Raw genomic sequence first — 27,735 nt, forward strand, 5'->3', positions numbered from 1 at the left:
TGGCTGACTCGTACTAATTGCGATTGCCATCAGCCGGGCGAAACGGGCGGAAGCGCACCAGACGGCCATTTTGGTGGCGAGAATCTGATACTTGTTTTATTATTTGTGCTTCTTGTTCTTATTCCCTTTTTTTTCAAACCTCAAGCATTTTAAGATTACTGCTTGTATCTTGTTTTGAACGGTTCTTAGTCCATGTTGTTTATTTTCTAGGGGGTGTGCCAAAGTTGATGATTCTCCTCAGAATAGCGATTCTTATTTAGGAAGATTCAGAATTGATTTTAAATGTCCCAAAATCGATTTTATTTAAATTATTTTATAGTGTCTTGCCCTTGTTTGTGTGTGCCTTTTTTGGGTGCGCTGTTCATGTTGTACACAATTTGGCCACTTAGGGGCAGTATGGTTCCGCACGCTCTGATACACTGAGAAGTTGTAGCCACATTAGAGAGTCGAAGGAAAAAGTCACGATCAAATTTTGCCAGTTAAAGTTGTTGCAGCGTAGCAAGAGCGTATTTTGGTGAGTAATGTTAAGATGCTTCTCTCATTGTGCATTAGCATTGAGCTAGCTATGTTCGGGGAAACAAGCGAAACAATTTATGATATTTATTATATAAATTGTAGTCAAATAGATCATATTGAATCGAAAATCGTTGTCTGAATCGAAAATCGGCTCTGAATCGAATCGCAGGCCCAAAAATCGGAATGGAATCGAATCGTGAGACAGTCAAAGATTCCCACCCCTGTTATTTTCATTTATTTGCAAATCATTTGCTTAGCAATTGCAAGGACTCATTCTAACAGATGAGCTGAACAAGATGGCCTTGAAATCCTTTAAAGGTGCGATATAGGTGGCGAAGGAAGACAGGAATCCCGTATTTTGACTTTCCTGAACAATTGAGGCAGAAAGACTCAACGGGAATTTTCAGTAGGAAAATTGGAAAAAGTAAATGCACTTAAAAAGTGCAAAGCAAAGGCGGCGACAGCTTTTTTAGGATTGGTCAACAACAACAACGAAAATCCGTTTGTGTTTTCATTGCTGGACATCATTCCGAGCAGTATCGACTGGCACAATTACGTCACGGTCCAAATAGTCACACTCTGATGAAGTGGAATGGAAGTACACCATGGCGCAATCCCAAGCCCGGTCAATTTTGCATCGATTGTCATGATCCCACTCGCTTTTTCCGAGGATCGATGCCGTATTTTATATAACTTCCTGTTTCGCTTCTGGCAAACTTTTGCTTCTTCCTCTTCCTGCGCTTTCCTTCGTTGAGTTTCCTCGCCCCCCCCCCCCTATAAACATCTCGGGGTCTCGCCCTCCATCTCCCATCTCCTTCTAAGCCGAGCGTCCCTGGAGTGACCTTGGGGGTAATGAGTTCCTGAACACAAGTCAGTAAACCTCGCACCCCACCCCACAACTATCACTGACCCACCCCTAACGCGCGCGCACACACACACACACACACACACACACACACACACACACACACACACACACACGCTATGCTCAGCCCACAAAGAGAAGGCGTAGTGGCGAGGCAGGCAGGGCAAAACAGGACAGAGGATTCCGATGAAAAGAGCCTAGAGGACTGAACACTTTTCTCCCGACAGTGCCGACACAACGAGCAGACCTCGGGATCAAGTAAGTGCGTCTTTGTTTTGAAAAGGCGGGATGCGCTTACTTCCGGGGAAGTCAGGGCCTCTCGAAAGTATGGGTTGAAGTTTGGGATGAAACTTTGGGAAAGTTTCCCAACATTTGATGAAGTTATTTTGCTGACACTTTTTTGGAGGCACTGTTATGCGTGAAAGGTACAGACGAAAATGGGCATGCAATGTTGATCTGACGGTATTTTTTTGGAGGTAGTGTCAGAGCCGGGTAATAGGTGGGATTTCGCCATATCGCTGTTGTGTGTGTGTGTGAATGGTACCGACCCGGAATAGGGCTATGAAGATGACCTAGTGATAGTCCTGTCTTTAAAAGGTAGCGTTGAGGCCTATCAGGCAGGATGGTGGCCGTGTGAAAGGGAAAAGCAGAACACTGCCCGTCAAACCTGGCTTTTTCCCATGTCTGTTCTTTTGTGAAAGTTACCGGCAGGGAATATCGGTACAAAGGTGGGCATAAAAAAAATCCCTGGTTCTGAGGTAGCGTCTCAGACACGAGAAGGAATAACCAAAACGGAATCGGTATTAACGGAGGATAGGGGAAAACTGGCAAAGAGGTGAAGTTTAACACCTGACACTAGCCCCCTTTTACACTGCTGGTTAAAGCTGACTTTTTCCAATTTCGGTGTTCTGAAGGAAAGTAAATGTAATGAATGCAATCTGGCTAATTCCCAAAGTGGGACACGTCTGCGAGGAAGCTTATAAGGAAATGGCATTACTGTATGAAGTTGTCTGTCGTAAAACTCATCTGAAGATGTTTGTAATTCTGTCCTCTGGTTTGAAAAGCGACATGCGGGTAAATATTCCGATGAGCATCATGTGCGCTATTTGACAGGGCCCACTTTTGTCCCAGGACGCCGCCATTTATTTGGGTCAGGCCTGAGCGGAATGACAAACCTTACCGGGTGTATTCTATCGCCGCCGTCCAGCTGCCGTTGCCATGGCGTCCCTCGGCAAACACTCTCCCGTCTTATATGCATTCCTGCCACAGACAAAAGCACCCCCCGCCCCTCCGCCCCTTCACCCCCTTCCCATCCCTTTCAAAATGAGGTGTCAACACACGGCGGTGGTCGGAATGAAAGAGGCGGATGAGCCGAAGAAGTTTTCCGAGGAAGTTCCCAAACACAATGCGGATCGGGGAGCGGAGGGGCAAACACATAAACAAGTCTCGGACCCTTTCCTCACTTTGCCTTTAAGAGGAGACCTTTGGGAATGTCAGTGCTCCAAGACCATGTGACGCTGCCTATGGAGCACAAAAGGGGCTTCATCTTCCTCCTCCTGTGTCTTTGAGGAACGCTTCTCCACAGAGGAGCAATAAGGCCACTCCGGGGGTGTCCTTGTGAAGGCGGGGTGATGTGAAAGGGTCCATGAGAGTGGGAAGGGGGGGGGGGGGGGTGTTGTGAGGATGCTCACAGTGAGCGGTGCATTCACTGACCCCCTCCACCTCGACGACCATTCACATGAGCAGAATGAACCTCCGTGGGGAGCAGGGGGCCTCTGAGGAAGAGCGCCGAATAGAAAGCAGGAGAATGAGGCCGGAATGGATGTAGGGGTGGGGTGGGGGGTGGGGGGGCTGCTGGTGAGCTCCCCCCCCCCCCCAAAATGTGCAAATACGTTCCACTGTCCTGACCATCCTGAAGAAGATGCTTGTCTTCATACCACATTCCGTGTTAGTAGCTTGAAGGCAGAGTAAGGATTGAGACGTTTTCATAGCAGCATCGACAAAAACAACTTTGGCTGAGGGTTAACTCTTTGACTGCCAAAAACGTTAAATAACGTTTAGTAAAATCCTATGGAGGAGTGCCAAAGACGTTAAAAGACGTTTTTTCAAAACAGAGGTGAAACTAACCATTTTCTATTGTTGATTACTGAAAGACGGAATAAGGTAGAAACAAACTTTTTTTTCTGATGAAAGATGAGAGTCCAATCTTTCATTTGGTAGTATGTGTGTTTCCATAGTCCAAACACGTAATTTTCTGTGGACCTTGAAAGATCAGTCAAAAATGCTTAAATCGGCTGGCACTGGCGACATCCCGTTTCTGAAAACGTCTGGCAGTCTTAAAGGTTGAACTTCACACAACTGTTGCAATTTTCCGCCAGCCCCTTTGACAAAGATGGCGTCGCAAACAATGGTTATTCAAAGACGCTTCATGCAAAACAGATGGAAATAGTGAGAAGCTGAGCGGCAGGCAATCCTCGTCGGGAGACTCGTGGACGCGGTCGGGGATGGCAACGAAGGACTCCGGAAGTCCTCCGTCGAGACCATCATTTCCACGGAGGCGGGCGTCCGATTGCTGAGACCAAGGAGCCGCACGGACATTCGTGGCAGCACCGCAAACCAGGAGCCAGTGCTAGAGGTGAAAGGTCATCATGACAGAATGGGATGGGAGGAAGTTATCACTAGCTGGCTGGTGGCAGAGGTTCCAGCCAGAGATGATTTACGGCACCAAGACCAGTTCTACAGTGATGGATCCCGTAATAGTAAACCCATTTCAACTGAAACGATTTTGGAAAGCAGTTGGGCATTGTCTACGCCTTGTGTATTGTCAGGTTACGCTTCTGTGGTTTCTTTGATGACGTCCACTGACTGCTTTGTCCGGAGTGTAAATAAAAGTTGGGCAACTGACACAAAGAGTCTGACTGAGTGTCTATTAGCAACAAGCCGCCATTCTGGCTCCAAAGCTGCACATAAAGACACTGAAATCAATGCAATCTCATTTCCTGTCGGAGAAATTGCGGCCACCAGTGGATTCGGAGCCATTATTAGTGATATTGTAATCATTCCTGTTGAGGGAATGCTCGGCGTAAACACCGTTTTGGTCACTCCACGAGAGGTCCCATTGATCCGAAGCGTCGCCGCGGAACACGATTGCCACTTAGCGCCTCCTTTTTCCCGATCCGTCGGCTAATTGCGATGTTAATGGCGGGGAGGCGCAGAATTCCGTCAAGTTTTTCCGATTGGCTTTTGCGCTACTGCTTTCCTGTCATTCCTTAGCCCGGGGGGTGCGTAACCCTTGTTTGGATCTCGACAGGTTTTAACCCGAGCCCTGAGGGTGCGCTATTTGATATATGAGAAGATAACATCAAACATGAATGCAGGGGGGGGGGGGGGCATGGATGTGTCTGCAGATTCCATACATTCATGGAAGTATTCCGGCGTTTCTAGTGTGAAAGGAGGGAACGGCAACATTAGTCACGAGCATTAGTATTCCGTCCACAGTCTTTATTGCGAGACAGCCGGTCTTTGCAAACAAACAACAGAGGGGGAAAAAGGGGAGTTTAGTTTTCTCTTTCCTAATTCACATTTCGTCGAGCCGCGGTCCGAGCCTTGGCCTTCCTCTCTGGAATCCGCTGGAGATGACAGATGTTAACTGGGTTAGCAACTCAAACACAGTTTTGATGAGCAGTGTGAAAAGGGACTTTTGGAGGTTTCTCACTTCCAACACAAGCTGATTCCAATCAACAGGATCGTTATCAGGCTTGTGCAGAGCTTGCCGATGAGCTGATCATATATCAGCTGTGTTGGAGAAGGGCGACATGCAAAACCTGCAGGACTCCGGCCCTCGATGCCCACCTCTGGACTACAGTCTTGGATCCGTTTCTTTGTACACCAATTCTGCATTGGTACCTTTCACACAGAACAGCAACCCTGATGCGACCTTTGATGCCCGAAATACACACCGCGTCACTTTTGTATTCTCATTCCATTTCTGTACCTTCCAAACAAAGCAGTGACTCTGAAAAAACTGGAAAATGTGGCTTTAGTGGGTCGTCTCTTTGTCTCTACTGTAATGTTACTAACTTCAAATGCCTGTGTCTGCGTTTTCCGCTACTCCCTTTCACACAGCCCCCCGTCGCACTTCTTTTACCTCAGCCGTGTCTATCTCCTTGTTTGAAATGTCGAGGCACTCGTAGTGAAGGATGCGCTTTTGCTCCGGCGCTCCATCCTTGACGGATCAGGGATGTCCAATCCCCGTCCCCCGCCTCCTCCTCCTCCTCCTCCTCCTCCTCCTCCTCCCGCTCATTCCGGGTAAATAACCGCCGCCGGTTTTCGGGAAATAAGACTGTCACGGCGTTCCCCCCGAACGGAGTGGATTGAGACTGTTGCGCGTCCGCGAGCTGGCTTTGATGCACGGAAGGTCGCGGCGGTGGCGGTGGCGTTGCCGGCCGGCGATAAACAAAAAAGCCATCGGAGGGCGGGATTTCCTGCGAGTGTGTTGTTCTTCGTCACATTTTTTGCAGTCTATTAAAGTGGACGTGCAATTATGTGCTCATACACAGAAAGAACAACACGGACAAACCTACAGCTCTTGCATCTCAATAGACAAAAGTAGAAGGTTGTTGGGGACATAAGGAGTAAATAGAAGACGAAAATAACAATACAAAATTAGGTGGAAAATGTCTGCCATAAAACAATACAGAAAAGTCTCAAGCTCCCATGTTTGGTATTGAACAGCTAGTTAACCATTTTGGTTTGAATTAGCCATTTTGGGTAAATTGCAGTGCTCAAAAGTTTGCCCCCAACACCAGTTCAACAGGAAACTGGTTGGACATTTTTATCCTAGCGAGAGAAATGACTTAAGGACCCAAGTCTGGGTCTGGTATTGCACAGCTCGTCAGCCATTTTGGCCAAATTCCAGCGCTTGAAAGTTTGGAAAAATTTGCCCCTAACACCAATTTGACTGATCAACTACCAAACTCTGTGGACATGTCTAACATAGCTGGACAAATGAAATCGTCTCAAGGACCCATGTTTGAACAGTTAGTAAGCAATTTTGGTTACATTTTGGATAAATCCCTGGGCTTGAAAGATAGAAAGATGTAGCCCATGACATTCATTTAATCCATAATTGGGTGGACATGTCTGTCTTAACAGGAGGCACAAAAAAGTCTCAGGGATTCATTTTTTAAAATTAAACAGGAAGCTGAACATTTTTGGCTTGTTGCCGCCATTTTGGGGCCACGTACAAGGCTTGTACTTTGACAAACTTCGACGAGGGAATCCATCCAATTCAGCCACGTCAAAGTTTGAGGATCATTCCACAGATTTGCCATCGACTCCTTTACTTCGACCATCTCGGGCAATAACTCTCCGCTGCCACCGGAGGCCAATGTGGCGATGATAAGGTCATCTTCGCAATATGTGACGGCTTAGTGGGGGGAAAAAAGAAAAATCCATTTGAGCGTGCGTGCACGGGGGTCAGGGAGGAGGCGCGAACATCACTCGCTCGGCTCGAAAAGAGAATAAGTGCAGCCAAATCAATGGGCATCGAACAAAAAGGAGCCACACACACATACATAGCAAGTATGTGTGTGTGTGTGTGTGTGTGTGGCCCCTGGCAGGTAAATGGTGAGACCATCAGCTGCTTTTGTTTGAGCCCAAAAGAAGAAGAAAAAAAGGCGCTCAATACTGGCATGAAAGGCTGCTGATGGCCGGCGCCATTACGATGGATCATGAGGGTCCTCTGCTGACAGCGACACCACCGGGGGACCGCTGTGGCCAGCAAAACAAAGCCACACATTATGGCGGGAGGAAAAAAAAAGACATCAGTGCTATTGTGTTGTCTATACTATATTTCCATTAGAAATATGTGATTAACAATATGAATCATCCCATCACAATACATTTATAGGGGTCATACTTTTGAGAGGCATATTTGGAGGTATATGTAACAAGCAGAGGTCATTGTTTTGCCCTCAAGTCCTACACTTTGAGTTTCAAGTCCTTTTCGTGTCATTTTAACAACATCGTCGATGATATTGTCAGTAAGGTGGGGGCTTTAGGACCCAGATGCGGGAAGGCAGAGGTGCAGTCCAAAAGAGGTTTTAATATCTAATCAAAAAAAAGGCTAACTTCAAAGTACAAAACAAATGGAACTAACAAAACCTGAAGCAAAACATGAAAAAAACAACTAAGGCGAGACTAACATGACATGGATCCGGATAAGGCAAAGAGGTCAGCGTGACGTGGCGAAAGACTTACGACAGTGGCAACAGCAAAAATGAACCGACACAGACAGGGGGGAGACAACCGACTAAATACACCAACACTAATGACATGACAAGACACACCTGGCTGAGGGCACTGATTGGATGACACATGAGGGTAATGGGGGAAGGTGGACACAATCAGGGTTGACACAGACACCACACGAGGAAGGGCAAGTGACCAGAAACGAGAGGAGTCAGACTTTTCACAATAAAACAGGAAATGACAAGACAAGGGGAAAACACAAGGAAAACATGACAGGGAGTAAACAAGACTGAAAATAAACATGACAGATATTATTCGGGGTGACCGTCAAAGTAGGAGTCGGGGACCCCCAGAGTGGTTGCCGTGTTTGCAATGTGTCACCAAGTGAGTTTTACAGTCTCATCAAATCTCAGCAGAAATTGCACTTTGTGTAGTTTAATTTTTTCATTTTTATGAATTGTCTCTCTATTCAAGTCTAATAATTCACGTTACCGTTCATCCACACGTGTAATTATCCTGTACTGGCCTTTTCCACACTAGACCTTCTCCTGATTTTTGATGGTTTGAAATTGGTTTATAACTGTACCTGTTTCTATATTGTACAATTGACCGTTTTCAGTGGTACTAGCCATGACCCCCCCCCCCCCCCCCCCCCCTCATTCCAGAGTGGGAAAACAAGCGTTAACATATAAACTATAAATACTCACCTCGTGACGTTGCTTTTACAGCCCTTGATCTCTCGCGAGCTGCCGGTTCTCGCTGTTATTTACGTCTAAATTGACCTTGACGCTCCCGAGTGCTCTGAAGTGTTGGATACATCCTTGAATCAAAATTGTCTTGCAAGCCTTTTTTTATTTCCCTTACAGCTTCCTGTTATGCATTACTTTGTGTTGACTGCCCTGGCGTGTATTAAAATTAATTGGGCCCATTTGAGTGGCGTGCTGCATCTGCTGCTGCTGGTGGATATATATTTTTTCCCTTCTTCTTTTTGTATGACGTGCGAGATGGTGGCGTGGGTTGCACATTCAGCCACGCTGCCTGTCAGGTTTGGCATCCGTGGGGGAAATATTGCCAGTGTGGGCGTGCGGATGTAGCCGTCGTCTGAGGAATGGCGGTGGAATCCAGAGAAGCCGGGATGCTAACCACGCCATCAAGTGGAAAGAATTTGATATAATTAAGCAATATCACACAACAGAGTGATGTTTGTGTACTTTTGGGCCTCATTACGGCTGTGATTGAGTCATACGCGTGATTTGTTTATTTATTTAATCCGTTCACGCCGACACTCACTCACTACAGACGCCTCCAGATGGCGCCGTTGCATCACTTTGGATTTGGGATCAGCACCGCTTTTGAGTAGATGAGGTGAATTTCGGCTTGCAATGAAAACAAAAGAGGCCCCAGAATTGAACCCTGTGGAACACCATGCATTCCGTTTTATACTCATATCGCACATATTCATTCAACCGCCTTCTTTTGTTGCTCAACATAGTATGACGGAATTACAACATTTAAACCATGAAAACTGCCACAATTCGACTACTGAGCACAGCAAATTCCAAATAGGCCACACAATGTAGCGTGACCTGCAGCCAATGATGGCCAAGTTTGCCGTATCAACAGTAATCATTTGAGTCGGTGTGTGTCTTGATCTTTTTTTTTTTTTTTTTAAATTGCATCAGTCACATTTCTCTGCTTAGCTCGTAGGCCAAAATACCCGTCGATGCTGTATCGACTGACATTAGAACTACCCGTTGTGTAATATAATGCCGCATTGTTTTCATTTATTTACTTTATTTTATCTACCAAGTGACCCGGAGAGGCCGCAGGTGGGGCCTCTCTACCTCTCTGTAATCCCAAGAGTATCCCATGTGGACTTTAACTAACCCTTCAAAGCCCCCCATTCAAGCTGCCTCAAGCACTTTGAGATTATTTTAACCTTTAAAAAGAAGAGACACAGTGAGAAGACTTTATTAACTCATCGGAGCAACCCCCTTCAATACCAGCCGTTTTGCTGGATTTTGACTGATCTCGCAAGGCCCACAAAATATTGTGTTCTATTGCTATAGAAACATGGAACATACCAAAAGAAAGATTAGATAGAAGTGTCTTTCCATCTTTTTCCGTTCTTTAGTTATGAGCGTTGGAATATAGGCAAGTTTTGTCGAAATTCCAATTCTATACTCCAAACAAAAAGGAAACAAGTGGAGCACCTGTAAGACTGGACGAAGTCCACCGGGAGCACACGAATGTGCTTAGTAAGGGTTTTAAGTGAAAATGAACTCTGATATGTTCAAAACATTGCATGTACAGGTAGTATCAAGTATTGAAATCAAGAATTTTATTATAAAATCTAGCCATGTAGACCAGACATATTCATATTTATTTGGTATAATTAAAAAAGGGCAATTTCTTAACATTTCAATTGGTATTAATAAAACTTAATGAAATTTTAATTTATTTTTGTACATTTTTATTCAATTTATCAGATTGTTTAATTGTATTTTTGTTTAAAAAAAATCCTATCAATTTAATTTTTCTGATAGATTAATATTTATTTAGTATAAAATGGTCATAATTGACATTTAAATTGAAATCAATTTTATGTAATTGACCTTTAAATATATTTTATTCAATATTTTTCAAAAAATGTTATTTTAATCCTTTGACTCTATTTGAAAAAACAACAACTAGATAGCTACTTTATTGATGATTTTCAGGAAACTATGCTACAAATTATGCATACTAAAAGTAATTTGTAAAATTTCCATTATCCATTTCATTTAAATTTCCCTTCATTCCATTTTTTTTAAATCTTTTTATCTCTCTATTTTTATTTTATGTAAATAAAATCAACAAAGTTTGTTAGGACAATCAATATTCATTTAATTTTTTTAAATGTCATTTCTTCTTATTTAATTAATAAAAATAAAATTCATTATGTCAGAACAATCCAAAGTTTATACACACTTTCTTGTGCTATAGGATGAGAAACTGTCCAAACTTCATTTATTTACTATTTAAAAAGTGTTTTACTGGATTTTGACTGATCTCGCAAGGCCCACAAAATATTGTGTTCTATTGCTATAGAAACATGGAACATATCAAAAGAAAGATTAGATAGAAGTGTATTTCTATTTTTTTCCGTTCTTTAGTTATGAGCGTTGGAATATAGGCAAGTTTTCTCAAAATTCCAATTCCTGAGAGAAAAAAACGTAAAAAAATGAGCCTTTTGTAAAACAACCATTTCAAGCACAACTTCGACTTTAACGCTACTATTTTTTTCTTTTGCGACAGCTCAAACATCTAAATAATGTTTTAGTGCAATAAAACAACGTTCCAAAACGTGCTTTTGATAACAAAATAACAGTTTATTGCACATAAAAATAAACAATTAACTTGTCTAACTGCAGCTCTGCCGCAACATCCAGCTGTCCAGGGGTCAACGTGACCGGCAAAACGAGCCGTTGACTCCGCGGAGCATCGTTGTTCTTCTTTCTTTTTTTTTTTTTAAAGCCAAAAAGCAATCATGCAGGGTTAACTGTTTTGTTTTGCTGATCGCTTATTTTCCGCTGTTCTTCGCTGCTCTACAACAAGCTAGTAGTGACAGACGACACAAGTCCCAATCTACACTTCCTGCTTCTCTTCTTCTACAACAAGATCCTTTGCGTGATACTGGCTGATCGTCTACTTGCTGCCACCTGCTGGTCGTTTCTTTTAAATAACATTGCAGTCAAGCTTAATCTTACACTACACGTACACTCTTGTATAATAAAAAAGAAGAAGCTTATGGCGTATTGATACGTCATATGTATTGAGAGAGGACAAAAAGTGAACCCGCGTCTATTTCCGTTTTTTCTTGTAGAATCTGTTGGTGTATTGGTTGAAGTTTATTCTGGGTTGTTAATGGAAGTTATGAAAAGTGTATGTACATGTGCACTTGTGGAGTATTTTTTCCTCAAAATCAAATGTTGTCCTGTAAGCCATTTTCAGAAAGGTAATGTTGAAAGGAGACGGTCACATTTGCTCAGTAAGCTGCAGTAATAGCACTCGTTCTTCGCGTAGGATAAAGAGCACATTGCATAGTAGCTTTACATAATATCAGTGCACTTTCTTTTCTATCATTCCCACCAGAGTCGCCTCCTGTTTTATTCCCCATTCCTATTCCGCTATCAGATATCCCCTCGCTCTTTTCACATTGTCCGTTAAGTTGTTTGTGCCGGAATCTCTAGAGTGCCGTCTGCTCACGGATCACAAAAGAAAAAAAAGAAGAAAAAAAAAAAGGCTTCAGAATAAATCCTGTTCAATATGCGGGCAGAGGAGATGTTCTCACTCTCTCTGAGCGACTTTGTCCAAGGACGCCAGCCAGTTTATTGTCTGGGATCAAACGAGGAGACGGGCGGGAGGCATCGCAGCCGCATTTGCATTCCGCCATTTGGGTTTCATCATGATGGGCTTGGATTAGGACCAAGTATACTCCAAACAAAAAGGAAACAAGTGGAGCACCTGTAAGACTGGACGAAGTCCACCGGGAGCACACGAATGTGCTTAGTAAGGATTTTAAGTGAAAATGAACTCTGATATGTTCAAAACATTGCATGTATAGGTAGTATCAAGTATTGAAATCAAGAATTTAATTATGAAATCTAGCAATGTAGACCAGATATATTCATATTTATTTGGTATAAAAAAAGGGCAATTTCTTACAATTTCAGTGCAGTATTAATAAGATTTTATTAAATGTAATCGTAATTTATTTTTGTACATTTTTATTCAATGTTATTGGATTGTTTGTCTTTTTGTTCTTTAAAAAAAAAAAATCTCTCCATTTTTTTCCCCCTGATTATAAAATCCAGTAATGTAGACCAGGCAGATTAATATAAAAATTTTTTAAAGGGCAATTTCTTAACATTTCAATTGGTATTAATAAAACTTAATGAAATATAATTTAAATTTATTTTTTTTACATTTTTATTCAATTTATCAGATTGTTTAATTGTATTTTTGTTTAAAAAAAAAATCCTATCAATTTAATTTTTCTGATAGATTAATATTTATTTAGTATAAAATGGTCATTATTGACATTTAAATTGAGGTCAATTTTATGTAATTGACCTTTAAATATATTTTATTCAATATTTTTCAAAAAATGTTATTTTAATCCTTTGACTCTATTTGACAAAACAACAACTAGATAGCTACTTTATTGATGATTTTCGGGAAACTATGCTACAAATTATGCATACTAAAAGTAATTTGTAAAATTTCCATTATCCATTTCCTTTAAATTTCCCTTCATTCCATTTTTTAAAATCTTTTTATCTCTCTATTTTTATTTTATGTAAATAAAATCAACAAAGTTTGTTAGGTCAATCAATATTCATTTAATTTTTTTAAATGTAATTTCTTCTTATTTAATTAATAAAAATAAAATCCATTATGTCAGAACAATCCAAAGTTTATACACACTTTCTTGTGCTATAGGATGAGAAACTGTCCAAACTTCATTTATTTACTATTTAAAAAGTGTATTTGGATGAATGGTTATTAAACTGTACTTCATCAGTCAACATCTTCTTCCTGTCGTGTTTGCACACGCTCAGTGAGGGTCCATCGATCTGCGGTCCGAATATTGACTCCACCTCCCTCATTTATCTGCCCCCCCCCCCCTTCCCATTGTGTAGGAGGGCCCAGCTGTGTGTTGCGGATCAATAAACCAAATGGGCGATTTGATAGCTGCGCGTCCCAACGGCCCCACTAATCCACCGCGCGACTCCCCAGAGTGGACTCAATGCCATTGATCACACGTCGGCGTGTCGACTAAACGAGTTGGCTGACGACGCTCTCTGATTGGTCGGTTGGAATGTCGACGTGCATGAAGAGAGTGCGGCCTCGCTCGTTTGTTACCTTCATTTTTGCGGCGACTCGACTGCATTGTGGATATAAAAAGTCTACACACCCCTTTTCAAATGTTCGTTTTTTTGGGATGGAAAAAAAATTGGGCAAAAAATGTCACGGAAAGCCTACTAGAACATCCGAACTTTATTTGATTTGATTTTTTTTAGCAATTTGTTTAAGCAATATTTAAAAAAAAAAAATGTTTAAAGCATTTTTTTAAGCAATACTTTTTCTTTGTTTTTTTCTAGAGGCACATGAAATAGCGTCTGGTGTTTGCTGACTTCCCAATACCCAAAACTCGTCTTTCAGTTGAGATGTATCACCTCAACAATACTTCCTTGACATCAATTACTACTTTCCTATTAGCCAGGTCTTTTGCGCCATTTTAGGATGATACAAAAACAGTCCAAAATTGTATACAAAATGGATGCATGGATGATACTAGTACTAATATATACAAATTAATTATAATTTAATATGTACTGTATATGTGGCTAGAAAGCAAAGTGTAGGGAGTCTCTGTCACAGGTGCAAGTGAGGGAATGAGGCAAACAATCATTGCCAGCAACCTCTCAAATTGTACTCTCAAATCTTCCGTTTGTTTCCTGTCTTTGTGGCAATCTGCTTCTTCCTTGACAATCGCACAATGTTTTTGTGGTTTAAAAACAACAACAAAAACAGTAAGTTGAGCCTCAAAACCCAACACAGGGTTTTTCCCATTGCAGCATGCCTGTAAAGTTCCTCCTTCTTGAGTAAAGTTCTGCATTTGTGCCTCTTTAAATCACGGCGGGATGAAATCTCGTTAATATGGCTCCCAAAACTTGCGAGTTCCCAGAGGACAAAGGCATGACAAACATTTAATGGAAGTCATCCGAATGCCGCCATCCAAAGCTCCAGACACCGTCTTATCTTCAAAACCAATAGGATCTCTTTATAGTGGCAAGATGAGGATTTTTTTTGCGTGTGATCCTTTTATTGCTTTTTGCTTCAATGCAAAGTCATGACGGCCGCCGGGATGAGTTTCATGTGTTTTGCAACAAGCGTCAAATCAATAGCGCGCGCCGGCGCCTTCAGCCCTCCATGACAGCCGCGCGACTCATTACGGCCTTCAAGCGTCATTTTGAAACACATGATTTCAATTTCACATTCAAAGTGTGTTCAAAGTTAAACGCAAGTTCAGCACGGGCTTATGATTCATTTCAAGTGACACTCGGATGTTTTTTCTCCCTGCCGGATTTTTTTATTTTTATTTTTCATTTTTATCGGTGCAGGATGCTTACAAAAGAAAGAGACAAACAAAAATCACGTGCCAAAGCACCCGTGATCAATGTCAACTTTTTTTGCTCGGGCATGAGAGCTATTGGAAGCTGGCTGTGCCATTCACGCATTATAGCCAAGGCTCAAAATCAGGACTGTGCCGACCAAAACGGGACGTCTGGTCACCCCGCAGTCACAGCAACACTTGTTCATGATGGTACATGCTGTGAGAAGGCCAACTTGAAAATAAACCTTACTAGCCGCTGTAGGTGGCGCTATACACCATAGAGATGTGAGACAACAGTCATTTAAAAGAAGAAGAAAAAGACCAGGAAGCGACTGCTCCATGTGATGACATCGTATGAGTTTTCTTTTGTAATTCTTGGTAAACCGTAACGTTTCTTTGCTGTTTTACATCTAAAACAGCAATAATATTCGTTTCTTTAATTAATTCCCCAAATTCCCCAAACATACCTTACTTTATCGTCCTACATTGCTTTGGGACTACAAACGTACGTGTGACGTAATATCCGGTCAAAACGTGCGACATGTATCCGGTCTATCCAGCGGTTATTGCCAAACCACTTCCCATCGCCCTTTTTTTCCCGAATTTCTCATTTATTTTCGCATTTCTTGAAAATTCGAATAAAAATGGGTAGATGGAAGCCCAACTGCCTTGGTATGCTGTTATTTTGAAGTTGTTGCCGACAGCGTGTCACGGCGCCGTGACGACTCTTAAATGCTAATGTAGCGAGCGGCGCTAGTGTAGCACTGCTAATGCTAATACGGCTAGCGCCGCTCAGCCAAGTTCAAGTGCTGTTTGATTACTTTTGAGAGGCGTAAATGACTGTGCACGATTTGATGTTGACAGCCTGACACACTTGTCTTGCTGAACATTTTAGAACTTAGCAGACTCACTCAACTGTACGGGGGAAATAGTGCTGCTAAGATCAGTTTAAATTTAAGTTTAGGAGGATATGACAGCAACATTTGAAAATGAGGCTGTAACAAAATTGACTTTTCTGTTGGTTTATATTTGCACTTCAGAGCTACTTTTGTGTGTGGTTGTTGTCAGGATGCACGGGCAGAAGCAGTGGAGCGTGCGAGCTGTCGTCATGGCCCTGCTGGTGCTCACCGCCATGGCAGCCGAAGGAGGCAAATCGGACAAACAAGGTGCCATATTTAAAGACCTGCTGTCTTTGTTGATCTTTTAAAAAAATAAATTAAAAAAAATCGATCAATATTTGTTTTGAGCCAACTCGATAATGAAATCGTTTTTTTATGTAATCGCTCGATTGTGCTGGTTGGGCAGAAGTGAAGATGAAAGTATTTGTGCGCCCCCCGCAGGCAAGAAGGAGCGCAAGTCGGACTGCGGCGAGTGGCAGTGGAGCGTCTGCGTGGCCAACGAGGGCGACTGCGGCCTCGGCACCCGCGAGGGCACGCGCACCGGCACCGACTGCAAGCAGACCATCAAAACGCAGCGCTGCAAGATCCCCTGCAACTGGAAGAAGAAGTTCGGAGGTGAACCCTGCTCTGTATTCAATAGAAAAATGTCAATGAGAAAGATGTGTTCCGACATCAAGTTAGCACAATTCTCCAAGCAAAAGTCCCACTTTTTCTGTTCAGTTTTCCGTCTGGGTTCACGCTTCGCACCAGTGACCCGCCTCCATCCATCCCTCCCCCTCCCCCCCCCCCTCCCCAGGCTGCTGCTGTCAAGCTGTCCTCCAGTTTGACTGCGAGTCGCTCACATTTGAAAACACTTGTTCTTCCCCGCCAACAAGTCCAGACAGGCGACTGTTTCTTCTGTCCCCAAGCAATTTAGAAGTCTCTCTTTCTCCCAAAGTCAGTGACAGGATCGTTCTCAAAGGGATCAGGACACTTTTAGGGAATTTTCTCAGAGGAGACGCGTCTGCCAATGATACCATTCACACGTTACAATTAGTCCAATTACGATACAATATGATACAGCCCAATTACGATCTGATAATATACGATGGGACATGATACAGTGTGACTCGCTCCAATTACAATGATATATGATTCACTTCACTGACAATGTGATATAATGCAATATGATACGATTACGATCTAATATCATATGATGTGATACAATTTACTCCGATTACGATACAATACCATATGATGGGAAAAGATTTTACAATTACGCAATTACAATACGATTTGATACAAGATATGCCGATTATGGTACAATGTTGTACGATGTGATACGATTTACTCCAATTACGATACGATGCCGCACAATGTCACACGATTTATTCCGATTACAATACGATTGCTTCCGTTCACTTTGGTTACGATGATAAACTTTTTACGTTGCCTTGCGGTATGATCCACTTTAATTACAGTATGTCATTATATCACCAAGTCCAATTATGCTACAATGCAACGTAATATAATACCATGATCTATGATAGGAAATAATTCACGCCAATTATGATACAATTCGATTCACGGCAATTACAGGAAAATATGATATGACTTTAATTATATTGCGACATAATACAGTCCAATTAGAATACGATTCAACGCAATACGATACGATTCACTCTTAATTACGATACGATTCACTCCTATAACTATATGGTACAATTTACTCTCATTACGATACAATACGATTCGACTCCTTCAATTATGATCCACTCACGATTCACTTTGATTATGCCTGCCCTGATCCGATTTGGTGAGTATAATGCATCAACGCCAATCGTTTTTCACCCCCATCACTAGTAGCTAAATGAGGAAACCTAAATATTAGGAACAGCTGTCAGCATGATGTCATTTTCTTTTCATTGTCGCTAATCTTGTGTCCGGTGAGTGCCTGGGCCACGTTACGGCGGGCCAGGGGCTTCCTGCCAAATTCCCAGGATGCTTCGTCCAGACACTAAAGGCTTTTTTTTTTAAGTGCTCAGAATGTCCCCATGGGCTCCTTACAACAATCACCCACTACCTCCCCCGACCACCATCATCCCCTCCCCCCCTTCCTCGATGAGCACCCTGGGAATCCGGCGGCGATGACAAGAGGGTCTTTCATTAACTGTCGCTTTCCCCTCCACCTCCCCCCTCATCCCTCCACTTTACAAAATGACGGCGAGAGAGATATGAGCACGTGCAAAAGACGATGTACAGCAACCATTTCCCGGGGCAAATTGCATGCGTAGCAGGGGTGAATTGAAGGTGTCTTCCGTCTTATATCACGGCCAAGCACATATGTGCAAGTTATTTCAGCTGACAAGATTGTATCTGGACGTTATTTCCAGCAACCGGGACGCTTCTGATTGGGCTCATCTGTTAGCGGGTGCCGTCATGTTCGCCCGCCCGCCCGCCCGCCGCCGCCATCTGTTCCAGTTAGCAGACATCTATAAGCGACGGTGAAGAAAAAGGCATCTGGCGGGCAATAAGCGACTGAGCTGTTGATTTCTTTGTCAGGGGAGTGCAAGTACGACTTCCAGGCGTGGGGCGAGTGCGACCTGAGCACGGGCAAGAAGAACAGGACGGGCGTGCTGAAGAGGGCGCTCATGGACGCCACCTGCGCCCCCACGGTCACGGCCAGTAAGCCCTGCGGGAAGATCCCCAAGGCCAAGCTGCAAGGTGAGCGCCTCGTACTTAGAACAAGAGGCCCCGCCTTCATCTCAAGCGGGAATGTTCCACTGAGGGCCAACGACGTGACACCAAAGTCACATTTCGACCCAAAGTTTTCGGAACATTTTGTTCTCCGGATTTTTTTTGTTGCAAAATTTTACCATCCGCTAAAATGACACTACAATGTGATGTGATTGACCTCAAAAGTTATTTTAGAATTGAATTCACTCCAATTTCGATGTATGCTACGATACAAATACGATACATTGCAATACAATATGATATTTCATTTCATTTTTTTTTTTTTTTTTTACAGGCCCTAATTGTATAGCGTCATATCAAATTACTTTTCTGACTTAATTGAGCGATGTTAGCTATTTTAAAATAATTAAAATAAAATAAAATTTTTAATTTTAAAACGGATAATCTCGGCCAATTAATTGGTCAGGCCCTTATTGTTTCGCATCGCATCAATTTACTTTTTTTTTTACGTTTTTTTACACGTTTTTTTAACACATTACAAAATAAGAACGCTTAATAATAGCGGTGGGAATCTCACAATTCGATTCAAATTTTTGGGTCTGCGATTCGATTCAGAATCTATTTTCGATTAAGAACGATTTTTGATTCAAAATGATTTGATTGACATTGAATTTTGCTTCAATCTATAGACGTGCAAGGAATTGTAATAATCTACTCCAGTCTGACTCGCTAATGCTAATTAGCGCGCCACTTATATCACTCAAATAAACGTCTCCACGCTGAAAAAAAAACAAACTTTTATTGGAATAACTTGATCGTGACTTTTTCCTTCTACTCTCTAATGTGGCTACAACTTACGTATTAGACCGCGTGGAACCACACTGCCCCTCAGTGGCCAAACCGGGTACAACATGAACAGAGCTCCCAATAAAGGTACACACAGACAAAGGCAAGACGGTATAAAATAATTTAAATAAAATCGATTTGGGGACATTTTAAAATAGATTTTGAATCGTACTAAATGAGATCCTTATGAAAATCGATTTTTTTTGGCCCACCCCTACTTAATCACATTAAAACATTCAAAATTGTCAGTCAAAAAGTCAGTCAATTTTTTGCTCTTCTGTATAGTTGAAGGAATACAAAAGCACAAAGTAATGTAGAACAGTCAAATGTTCTCTGCCTTTATTGTTGAAAGACCAAAAATAAGTTATTTCATTCATTTGGTATATTTTGATCTAAAGCTATCAGCCATTAAGTTGCGCAACTAATAGCCTGTCAAAAGACATCAGGTCCACAGAGACTGTTGACGTTTTTAAGATACACCTTTTAAGTTTAGTTTTTCACTCATTTGCTCCCAAAAACGTATAAAAATGTTTAATTTTAAATATTACCATGCTCCCAAAAACAGATTTATATGTTTTTTGTTTTTTTATATGCTAGAGCATACAGAGCGCTCGAAGCAATGGTAGTGGCTACAAAAACGTTAAAAGTATAGAGTATAAGAGATCAACCAGGGCCATGTTGCAAAAAGCTCTTTCCCACACTGTTTTAAACAGATTTGTGAATAATGATGAAACGTAGCTATATTCTAATGCTAATTGCTGCAAAACAGAAACAGACTTTAATCTTTCTTTTGGCAGGTTCCATTTTTTTTATAGCAATAGAACATTCTATTCTGTGGGCCTTGCAAAAAAAAACGGTCAAAATCCAGTAAAACAGCCGGGAGCGAAGAGGGTTGCTCCAGTGAAAATGGCTGCGAGTGAATGAGTTAAGAAAGAAGTGATCAGTCCCCACCGAGTTCTTGGGTTAAAGTCCCCGCTGCGGAAAAGTGCAGCAAGGTGCAGTTTTTTGGAGGCTCCTGTACAAGCACCATCGGATTGTTTGCAACTTGCCTCCCTCACACTTGTTTCAAGAAAGAGGCTTGCACAATGTACCGCACCATGACAGTGTTTTGGGAGTATGCTGACAAGCACCCCCCCCCCCCCCCTCGCTCTTTTTGCCACTTCACTTTCTGCACTTGAGATTCCGACATGAACTCCACAGTTGGCGACTGCCTGCCTGCCTCGGCGTGCCGTTTTTTATTACAGCAATTAGGCTGTTTTTCAAATAGACTTGATAAGACTGTACTCTTAAATAAATAAAGGTGTCAGTGTTGGCCTCAGTGAAGTAAGGGGATAGCGGAGCAGGCGTTTTTTATTTTATTTTTTCTCCCCCTATGTAAGTCCTGCTTGGAAGTCGGCGTATGAATTATGGATGGACACGTCGGCGCCTCGCACTGACACAGTAAGGCTGTCTATAGCGCTGTCTGCTAAAAGAAGCCAACCCCACCGACACCAGCCAAACACTGGGTCCGGGTTCTGCATGCTGATGAGGCGGCCTCCGCGGGATAGCACACCAATTATGGCACCATTCACTCCAATTATAATAACATTCACTGCGATAGGATCGACTCCAAATCTGCTGCGGTTTCAGTACAATTCACTTCAATTACAATCTGACACGATTCACTTGGATTACAATCAATTAAATATTTAAAAAAAAATAATATATATATATATATATATATATATATATATATTTATATATATTATTATAAAATTAAAATTTAAAATTAAATATAAAAAATAAATAAAATAAATAAAAAATATTAATATATAAATTAAAATAAATAAATAAATAAAAAACACTAGGAACGATACACGAATGAATATAATTAAATCAATTTCATTCATTAAACTCGATATTTAAATTAAGGTAGGTATTTCATAATCCAGTTCAAATATGATTGCCATCCACTATATCAGGGGTCTGCAACCTGTGGCTCTGGAGCCAAATGCGAGCCTTTAGTCCCTCTCCCGTGGCTCTGTGTGGATCTCTAAAAATTAGTATAATTTTTTTTTTCCCATTTTTATTTTTTATTTTTCAAATTAATTAACGATTTAATAAAAAAAGAATAATTCAATATTAAAAGATTGTTCAAATGTTTTACTTGCCAGAAAAAGAGAGATGAAAGGCGTTTTAAAAATAACCTAAAAATGTCCAAGTGATCATAAAATGTCCAAAAGGGAAGAGGAAAAGCAGAAAATTACCATAAAATGTCCATGAAATTGTCAATAATGTCAGAGAATTGAATTTAAAAAAAACGTCAAGAGTGTTTAACCCAACAACATCTGGTTTGCTTTTCACAGTAAACAATTTTACATGATGATTATTTCAAGTTCTGTTCCAGTCCACTATTGTGCTACAATAGCAATCACTGACGAAGCTTTGTAGGATTTTTCTCGCCAGGGAATGTGAAGCTTGTTTTCATGTTGCCATTCTTTCTTTCTTTCTTCTCCACGGCGACATTGAATGTTCTTTAATTGCCTGTCACCCTCCAAGATGTATCCTTGTGATTGCGCCTTCAGAATCTCCCGCCGCCATTAACGGCGTAGGCCCGCCTCGCGCTAGCCTCATATTTGAGCGCGGGCTTGAGGTTCTGATCGACGGCATTAAAGTCGAGGTGAGGAGGTTAACTCACTATTCAAACGAAATCACACGCCGTTAGCTTCTAACTCCCGCCTCCCGCCGCATGAATAAAAACCTGACGGCAGAATGTCAAACAGCGTGTGGAATATTTGACTGCGAGGCGGCAAGCCGACCAGGAGTGAGTCAATGGCCTTTTGTTAGCTCAGGACGTAATTGACCCACAAACACGGCGCGGTGGCCGCAACTGGCCGCCTTATCGCACCCGGCAGATGACGCGCACGCACCAGCTTTGCGTAACCCGGACGGTGAACCGGGTGAACGTTCGCATTAGTGCGCAGCGAGCTCGAGCGAGGACACGGGAGGTCTGAAGGTGCCGTCCCGAGAGGGGAACATCGGCTTGACAATTCCAGAGTACAGTCACATCTGCAAAGTGCCGTGTCATCCACGTCGTATCCTGATCGTGTTGCATAACTTGCATTTTATCATCTACACTAGTGGTTCTTTATTATTGTAATTCCTCTCGTGCAAAAAATTAAGTGGTCAAACGAATGTGGTTATATACATAGGGTGTTCTACAGGGTTCAATTCTGGGGCCTCTGCTGTTTTCATTGTGTCTGCTGCCCCTGGGTTCCATCGTAAGATAACAGCGGTGGTTGTTTTAACCCTGGAGAACCCCCCCCCCCCCCAAAAAAAGGTCTTTGTTATTTGAGTAGCAGAATTTATAGGGGCCAAATTTGACCCCGTGGGTTCTCCAGGGTTGAGTGATGAGAATCAGCATACGAAGGCGTCTTAGGGCCATGTATAAATATATATATATATATATTTTTTTTAGAGGGAGGGTAATATTCTGAGAAAAAAACTCGTACATTTGCAACATTTTAAGTGGCAAATTTGCGAGAGAAAAAAACTCACAAATTTACAAGAAATAAATTTGCGACCTTATGAAGTGGCGCATTTTACGAGAAAAAAAACTTTGTCCACCAGGATCTTACGTGAGGATTTGTTTGTGGTTAATGGAACACTCTTTATAAAATGAAAAGGCAGGATGGGGGAGACGGTTTCTTCTTAACCTCGTCATACACGGCAGCTAGAGCGACAACACTTCCTGACACCCTATCAGCTGACTAAAACCAACCAACCAGAAGCTAGCATACTTAAGGTAAATGTAAGTGAATGACTTAAGAGCAGCAGATTCGACACATCAACTTAGCTACTTGTACAAAATAAATACCAAAATGTATGAATGTGTAAATATATATACACACAATGCTGCTCAAAATTTGTGAACCCTGCAGACATGGTCAGATTTTTCTGTATAAAATAACCTAATTAAATGTTTAGTCATACCCCAGTATTTAAAAAAGACTAGCTGTTTATTTCCCCTCTCTGCATACTCACAATGCGGTATGATGTTCAGAAGCGGGTTCATTATATTTGCTTAATTGGGATTTGATATTTTCGTTTGTGACTAAATTGAATTTGCAAATCCTTCCATGTTTATTTCGGAAAAAGGAATCAAAAATACCTCCGACTCAATGCGGGTAGCAGAAAAAGAACAGAACCCTCCCTTTTGTGGACTTTGTCATTAACTTTATTGTCATGTTGATTTGTTAAATTAGAGGCAACGGCGTCCTCTTGTCGCAGCGCATATCGTTTGCCGTAATGCGGCGCGAACAGCAGGCAGCGGCGGCGGCGCCGTTCGCGGGCGCTCCCGCATCCAATTCAATTCCCTTTAATGACCGCTCAGCTAAGCCGGAGGAATTCGATTAGCTCAAATGTGATTGGGGCAACATAACAAGCTGGAAGGACACAGAAACACACTCGAGGCACACTAGTGCGAAGTGGGGCTGTTTTACTTTCTGACACTTGTATTAACATCTTATGTTAATATGAGAATTTTCATGCACACTCTTAAGATGGAAGTGCACTGGAAGCATATTCCTGATAGAGGTTTTCCCTCACTGTGCAACACGATGGGGGCAGATTACGGGGCAAAAGTACACAGGAGCCGGCGTGATTTGAGCGCAAATGGTCTGTCTGCTATTTCATTTTGTGTGACAAACAACATTTGCAGTAATGGCCGTCCATCCATCTCCCAACTCTGCTTATTACAAACACTGAAAGCATTGTTTATTAGAGCCTGGGCTTGCTTTCACTGTTTCAATCTGCATTTTTCCCCTGCACTCGGAGGGGAAGCAAATTTGACATTCCCGAGGGGACGAATGTGCCCGAGCCATCTTTTTTCGCTGCCTGCAGGAAAATCCAAAACATTGCATTCATTTGCTCATTTTTTACAATGTTGCATCCACTTTGTTTGGTGACACGGAAACGACAGGAATTTGAGTTTCAGACTCAAACTTTGACTCTGACTCCTCGTCATTTTGGCTCGGCCATCTGCCGGGTGGACAGTATGCCGTTTAAATTTGGTAACATCATCTAAAGATCTCGTGGAGTAGTCAGCCTTCGAGGCAACCATGTAAAAAAAAAACTATTATGACCCTAAAATAAAAAAGCAACATGGCAGACTTCTTGTGTCTTTTTGAACATTGCTGCATATTACTTTTAGGTGGGTCTACTTATGATAGACGTGCCTACCAAGTTTCAAGGTGCGAAGTGAAATCAACTTTAGGGAAAAGAAAAATCCAAGATGCAAAGCTTTCTGGAACCAATGCTTATAAAAGGCAGTTTCCAAGCAAAATGGCGGGCTTCCTGTGTGTTTTCAGGCACTGCTTCTTTTGAGATATTTTTTTTGGTGGGTCTACTTATGGTAGACGCGCCTACCAAGTTTCAAGGTGCGAAGTGGAATCAACTTTAGGGAAAAGAAAAATCCAAGATGCAAAGCTTTCTGGAACCAATGCTTCTTATAAAAGGCAGTTTCCAAGCAACATGGCGGGCTTCCTGTGTGTTTTCAGGCACTGCTTCTTTTGAGATATTTTTTTGGGTGGGTCTACTTATGGTAGACGTGTCCACCAAGTTTCAAGTTGTTAAGTGAAACAGGCTTTGGGGGCTGAATTTTCAAAGAAAATCCAAGGGGTTTCATTCTCCATGGAAATGACCCCTAAAATGGCTGCTTCAAAAGCAATATGGTGGACTTCCTGCATCTTTATGGGCACTACTTCCTGAGACTATTTTGTGGGTCTACTTATGATAGACGTGTCCACCAAGTTTCAAGTTAAGTGAAACCGGCTTCTGGGGCTGAAGGAAATCCAAGGGGTTTAATTCTCCATGGAGATGACCCCCTAAAATGGCTGCTTCAAAGTAATATGGTGGGCTTGTTGCATTTTTATGGCCAATGCTTCTTGAGACTTTTTTTGTGGGTCTACTTTTGATAGACATGTCCACCAAGTTTCAATTAAAGTGAAACAGGCTTTGGGAGCTGAATTTCCAAAGGAAATCCAAGGGGGGTAAATCTCCATGGCGATGACCCCTAAAATGGCTGCTTCAAGGCAAAATGGCAGACAGGCAAACAAAAAAGTGTTACTGCAGAAGTGTGTACCCAAATTGTTGGTATCTGCCGAAAAAGATGAGCTTGATCTGCAATCCATGGATGCTCTTGGACCGCTACCATAATCTTTTGTAGTCCCGTCCTCGCTCCTGTTCTGGAATTGCAAACACGGCGTCTCAGTGGAGGTTAAACATTTCTGTTTTTGTTTGCTTTTTTTCCCCCCCGTCTAAGCCCTCTGATCCGTCTGCCGGAGGCCGACTGTATCTCTTCCATCCCTTGTGCACCTTCCGCCCCATCCCTATCCCGTCTCCCGTGGTAACCCCTCTGCTTCTCGTTTTTTTTTTTTGGGGGGGGGGGGGGCTTATCTCCCAACTGGCAGACACGGAAAATCACATCTCAGCCTGAGATTGCTGCTCCCTGCCGCACTCCTGCTGCCGTCACCCCCTGCCTTGTATGTGTGTGGCGAGTGTGTGTGTGTGTGTGTGTGTTTGTGACAGACAATTTCTGCCCGCCCTCATTAGAATTGATGCTCATGCAGCTGTCACTCAAAAACCCTTTGAATGTATACATTTTGAGACCCGCTTTGAAGCAGATATTTTCGGCTCAATTCCTCAAAAATGTCGTCGTCCTCCAGATTTTGTCTGATTGCTACAAAATTGGAACCACGTGTACGAGACAGATGAATGACGCTACACGGCCAAGGGTTTGACGATCCGCCATTGCGTGTGAGTGGAGCGTGGCGGAAAAGTGTGATGACTTGCTATAATACAGGAAATTCTCAGGTCAGAGCTGATTGAAAAGTTGGGAAAAATTCAACCCTCAAAGTTGGTTTTACTGAGCAACATGAAACTTGGTGGGAATGTCTATCAGAAAAGTGTCCATTTTGGTTTAAGGGTTCTTTTAACTCTTTGACTGCCAACCGTTTTCAGAAAAGGGATGCCGTGGGTGCCAGCCGATTTAAGCATTTTTGACTGATCTTTCAAGTTCCACAGAAAATTATGTGTTTGGACTATGGAAACACACATACTACCAAATGAAAGATTGGACTCTCATCTTTCATCAGAAAAAAAGTTTGTTTCTACCTTATTCTGTTTTTCAGTAATCAATAATAGAAAATGGTTAGTTTCACCTCTGTTTTGAAAAAAACGTCTTTTAACGTCTTTGGCACTCCTCCATAGGATTTTACTAAACGTTATTTAACGTATTTGGCAGTCAATCCTTGCTACTTACATTTTTCAAAAGAAATTCAGCCCCCATAGGCACTTACACAAAGCAAGATGAAATTTGGTGGACACGTTTAATCACAAGGAGACCCACGAAAAAAAATCTCAAGGTGCCCTGCCCGGAAAGACATAGAAAGTCTGCCATTTTGTGTTCAAGCAGCCATTTTAGGGTCAATTAGCTCTGTTGTGCCAATCATATAAAAAAAAAAAAAAAATCAGCACCACAACCCCCACCCACCCCAAGCCAGTTACACTTAGCAACATGAAACTTGCTGGGTATGTCCAGCACGAGTAGACCCACAAAAATGTCCCAAAAAGCCATGCCCGAAAAGGCACAGGAAGAAGTAAGCCATTTTGTTCCAAAGCCTAGCATTGGGCTCATAATTGAATGATTCTCAAAAAGTTCTCGTTTTCCTTCTCTTGGTCCGTCCTCTAGATGCCAAGAAGCAGAAGAAAGAAGGCAAGAAGCGAGAGCGCGGCCAACTGGACTGATGGCGACGACGACGATGATGATGATGATGAAGAAGAAGAAACAGTGGATGAAGATGAAGAGGAGGGGCGGAATCGACGGTCCCGTAGCCTGTAGCGGGATTACGCCTGTGCAAATACGACCCATAGTGTTTATAATTAGTGTTATCTAGAAACAAAGACGTTAGATTTAATCACTTAACACCAATCACTGGAATATTTTATCCTTCCTTTTGCTGCTTTTTATTTGTCGTTACCTCAATTTACCACATTTTTTTTTTTATCCTATTAATCCTCTTTCGTGTTAACATCCCTCCCATCCCAAAGTCCCCTTCTTTCATTTTCCTAGAATGCAAATAAAAGAATAAAAGTTGTTTTTGTTTTTTTACATTTTTATTTTCATCCTGAAAGAATATGGCACAGTTTTTAACTACTAAGATGCATGAAAAATTTTCAATAACATTTTATTGTACAGGGGGTGCTGTGGAGGAGAAAGGGCAGTATTTTTTTTGGGGGGGGGGGGGGGTGTCATTCAGGTAGCTATGAAACACGTGTATGTACATTTTCAATTATTACATATATGTCATATAGATTTATATATATATATTTGTATTTACATGGCAAACTATTTTTTCCCACAAGTCACACAAAAACATCTACAAACAAAAAAATGCAGCTGTTGGTGAGGCCAAATAGTTTTTTTTTTTTCCACTTTTGGCATCCAACCTCACTGCAATACAAATCATGCCCACAGAAAT

General features: G+C 42.0%; 1 protein-coding gene across 2 annotated transcripts; it reads left to right on the forward strand.

Moving 5' to 3' along the window:
* Nucleotides 1–1,473: 1,473 nt before the first annotated feature.
* Nucleotides 1,474–27,351, forward strand: ptn (pleiotrophin). Of its 2 annotated transcripts, none has more exons than XM_077545532.1 (5): nt 1,474–1,639; nt 15,864–15,961; nt 16,136–16,309; nt 18,236–18,397; nt 26,946–27,351. In XM_077545532.1, exons 2-5 carry the CDS (start codon nt 15,865–15,867, stop codon nt 26,999–27,001), a joined length of 489 nt encoding a protein of 162 aa, XP_077401658.1. In that variant the 5' UTR covers nt 1,474–1,639; nt 15,864; the 3' UTR covers nt 27,002–27,351. The 2 variants fall into 2 exon arrangements, with proteins under 2 accessions (XP_077401658.1, XP_077401657.1); XM_077545531.1 differs by lacking the exon at nt 1,474–1,639 and adding an exon at nt 15,332–15,467.
* Nucleotides 27,352–27,735: the final 384 nt, after the last annotated feature.

This window comes from Vanacampus margaritifer, chromosome 15, assembly GCF_051991255.1.
Source record: "Vanacampus margaritifer isolate UIUO_Vmar chromosome 15, RoL_Vmar_1.0, whole genome shotgun sequence".
Taxonomy (NCBI): Eukaryota; Metazoa; Chordata; class Actinopteri; order Syngnathiformes; family Syngnathidae; genus Vanacampus; species Vanacampus margaritifer.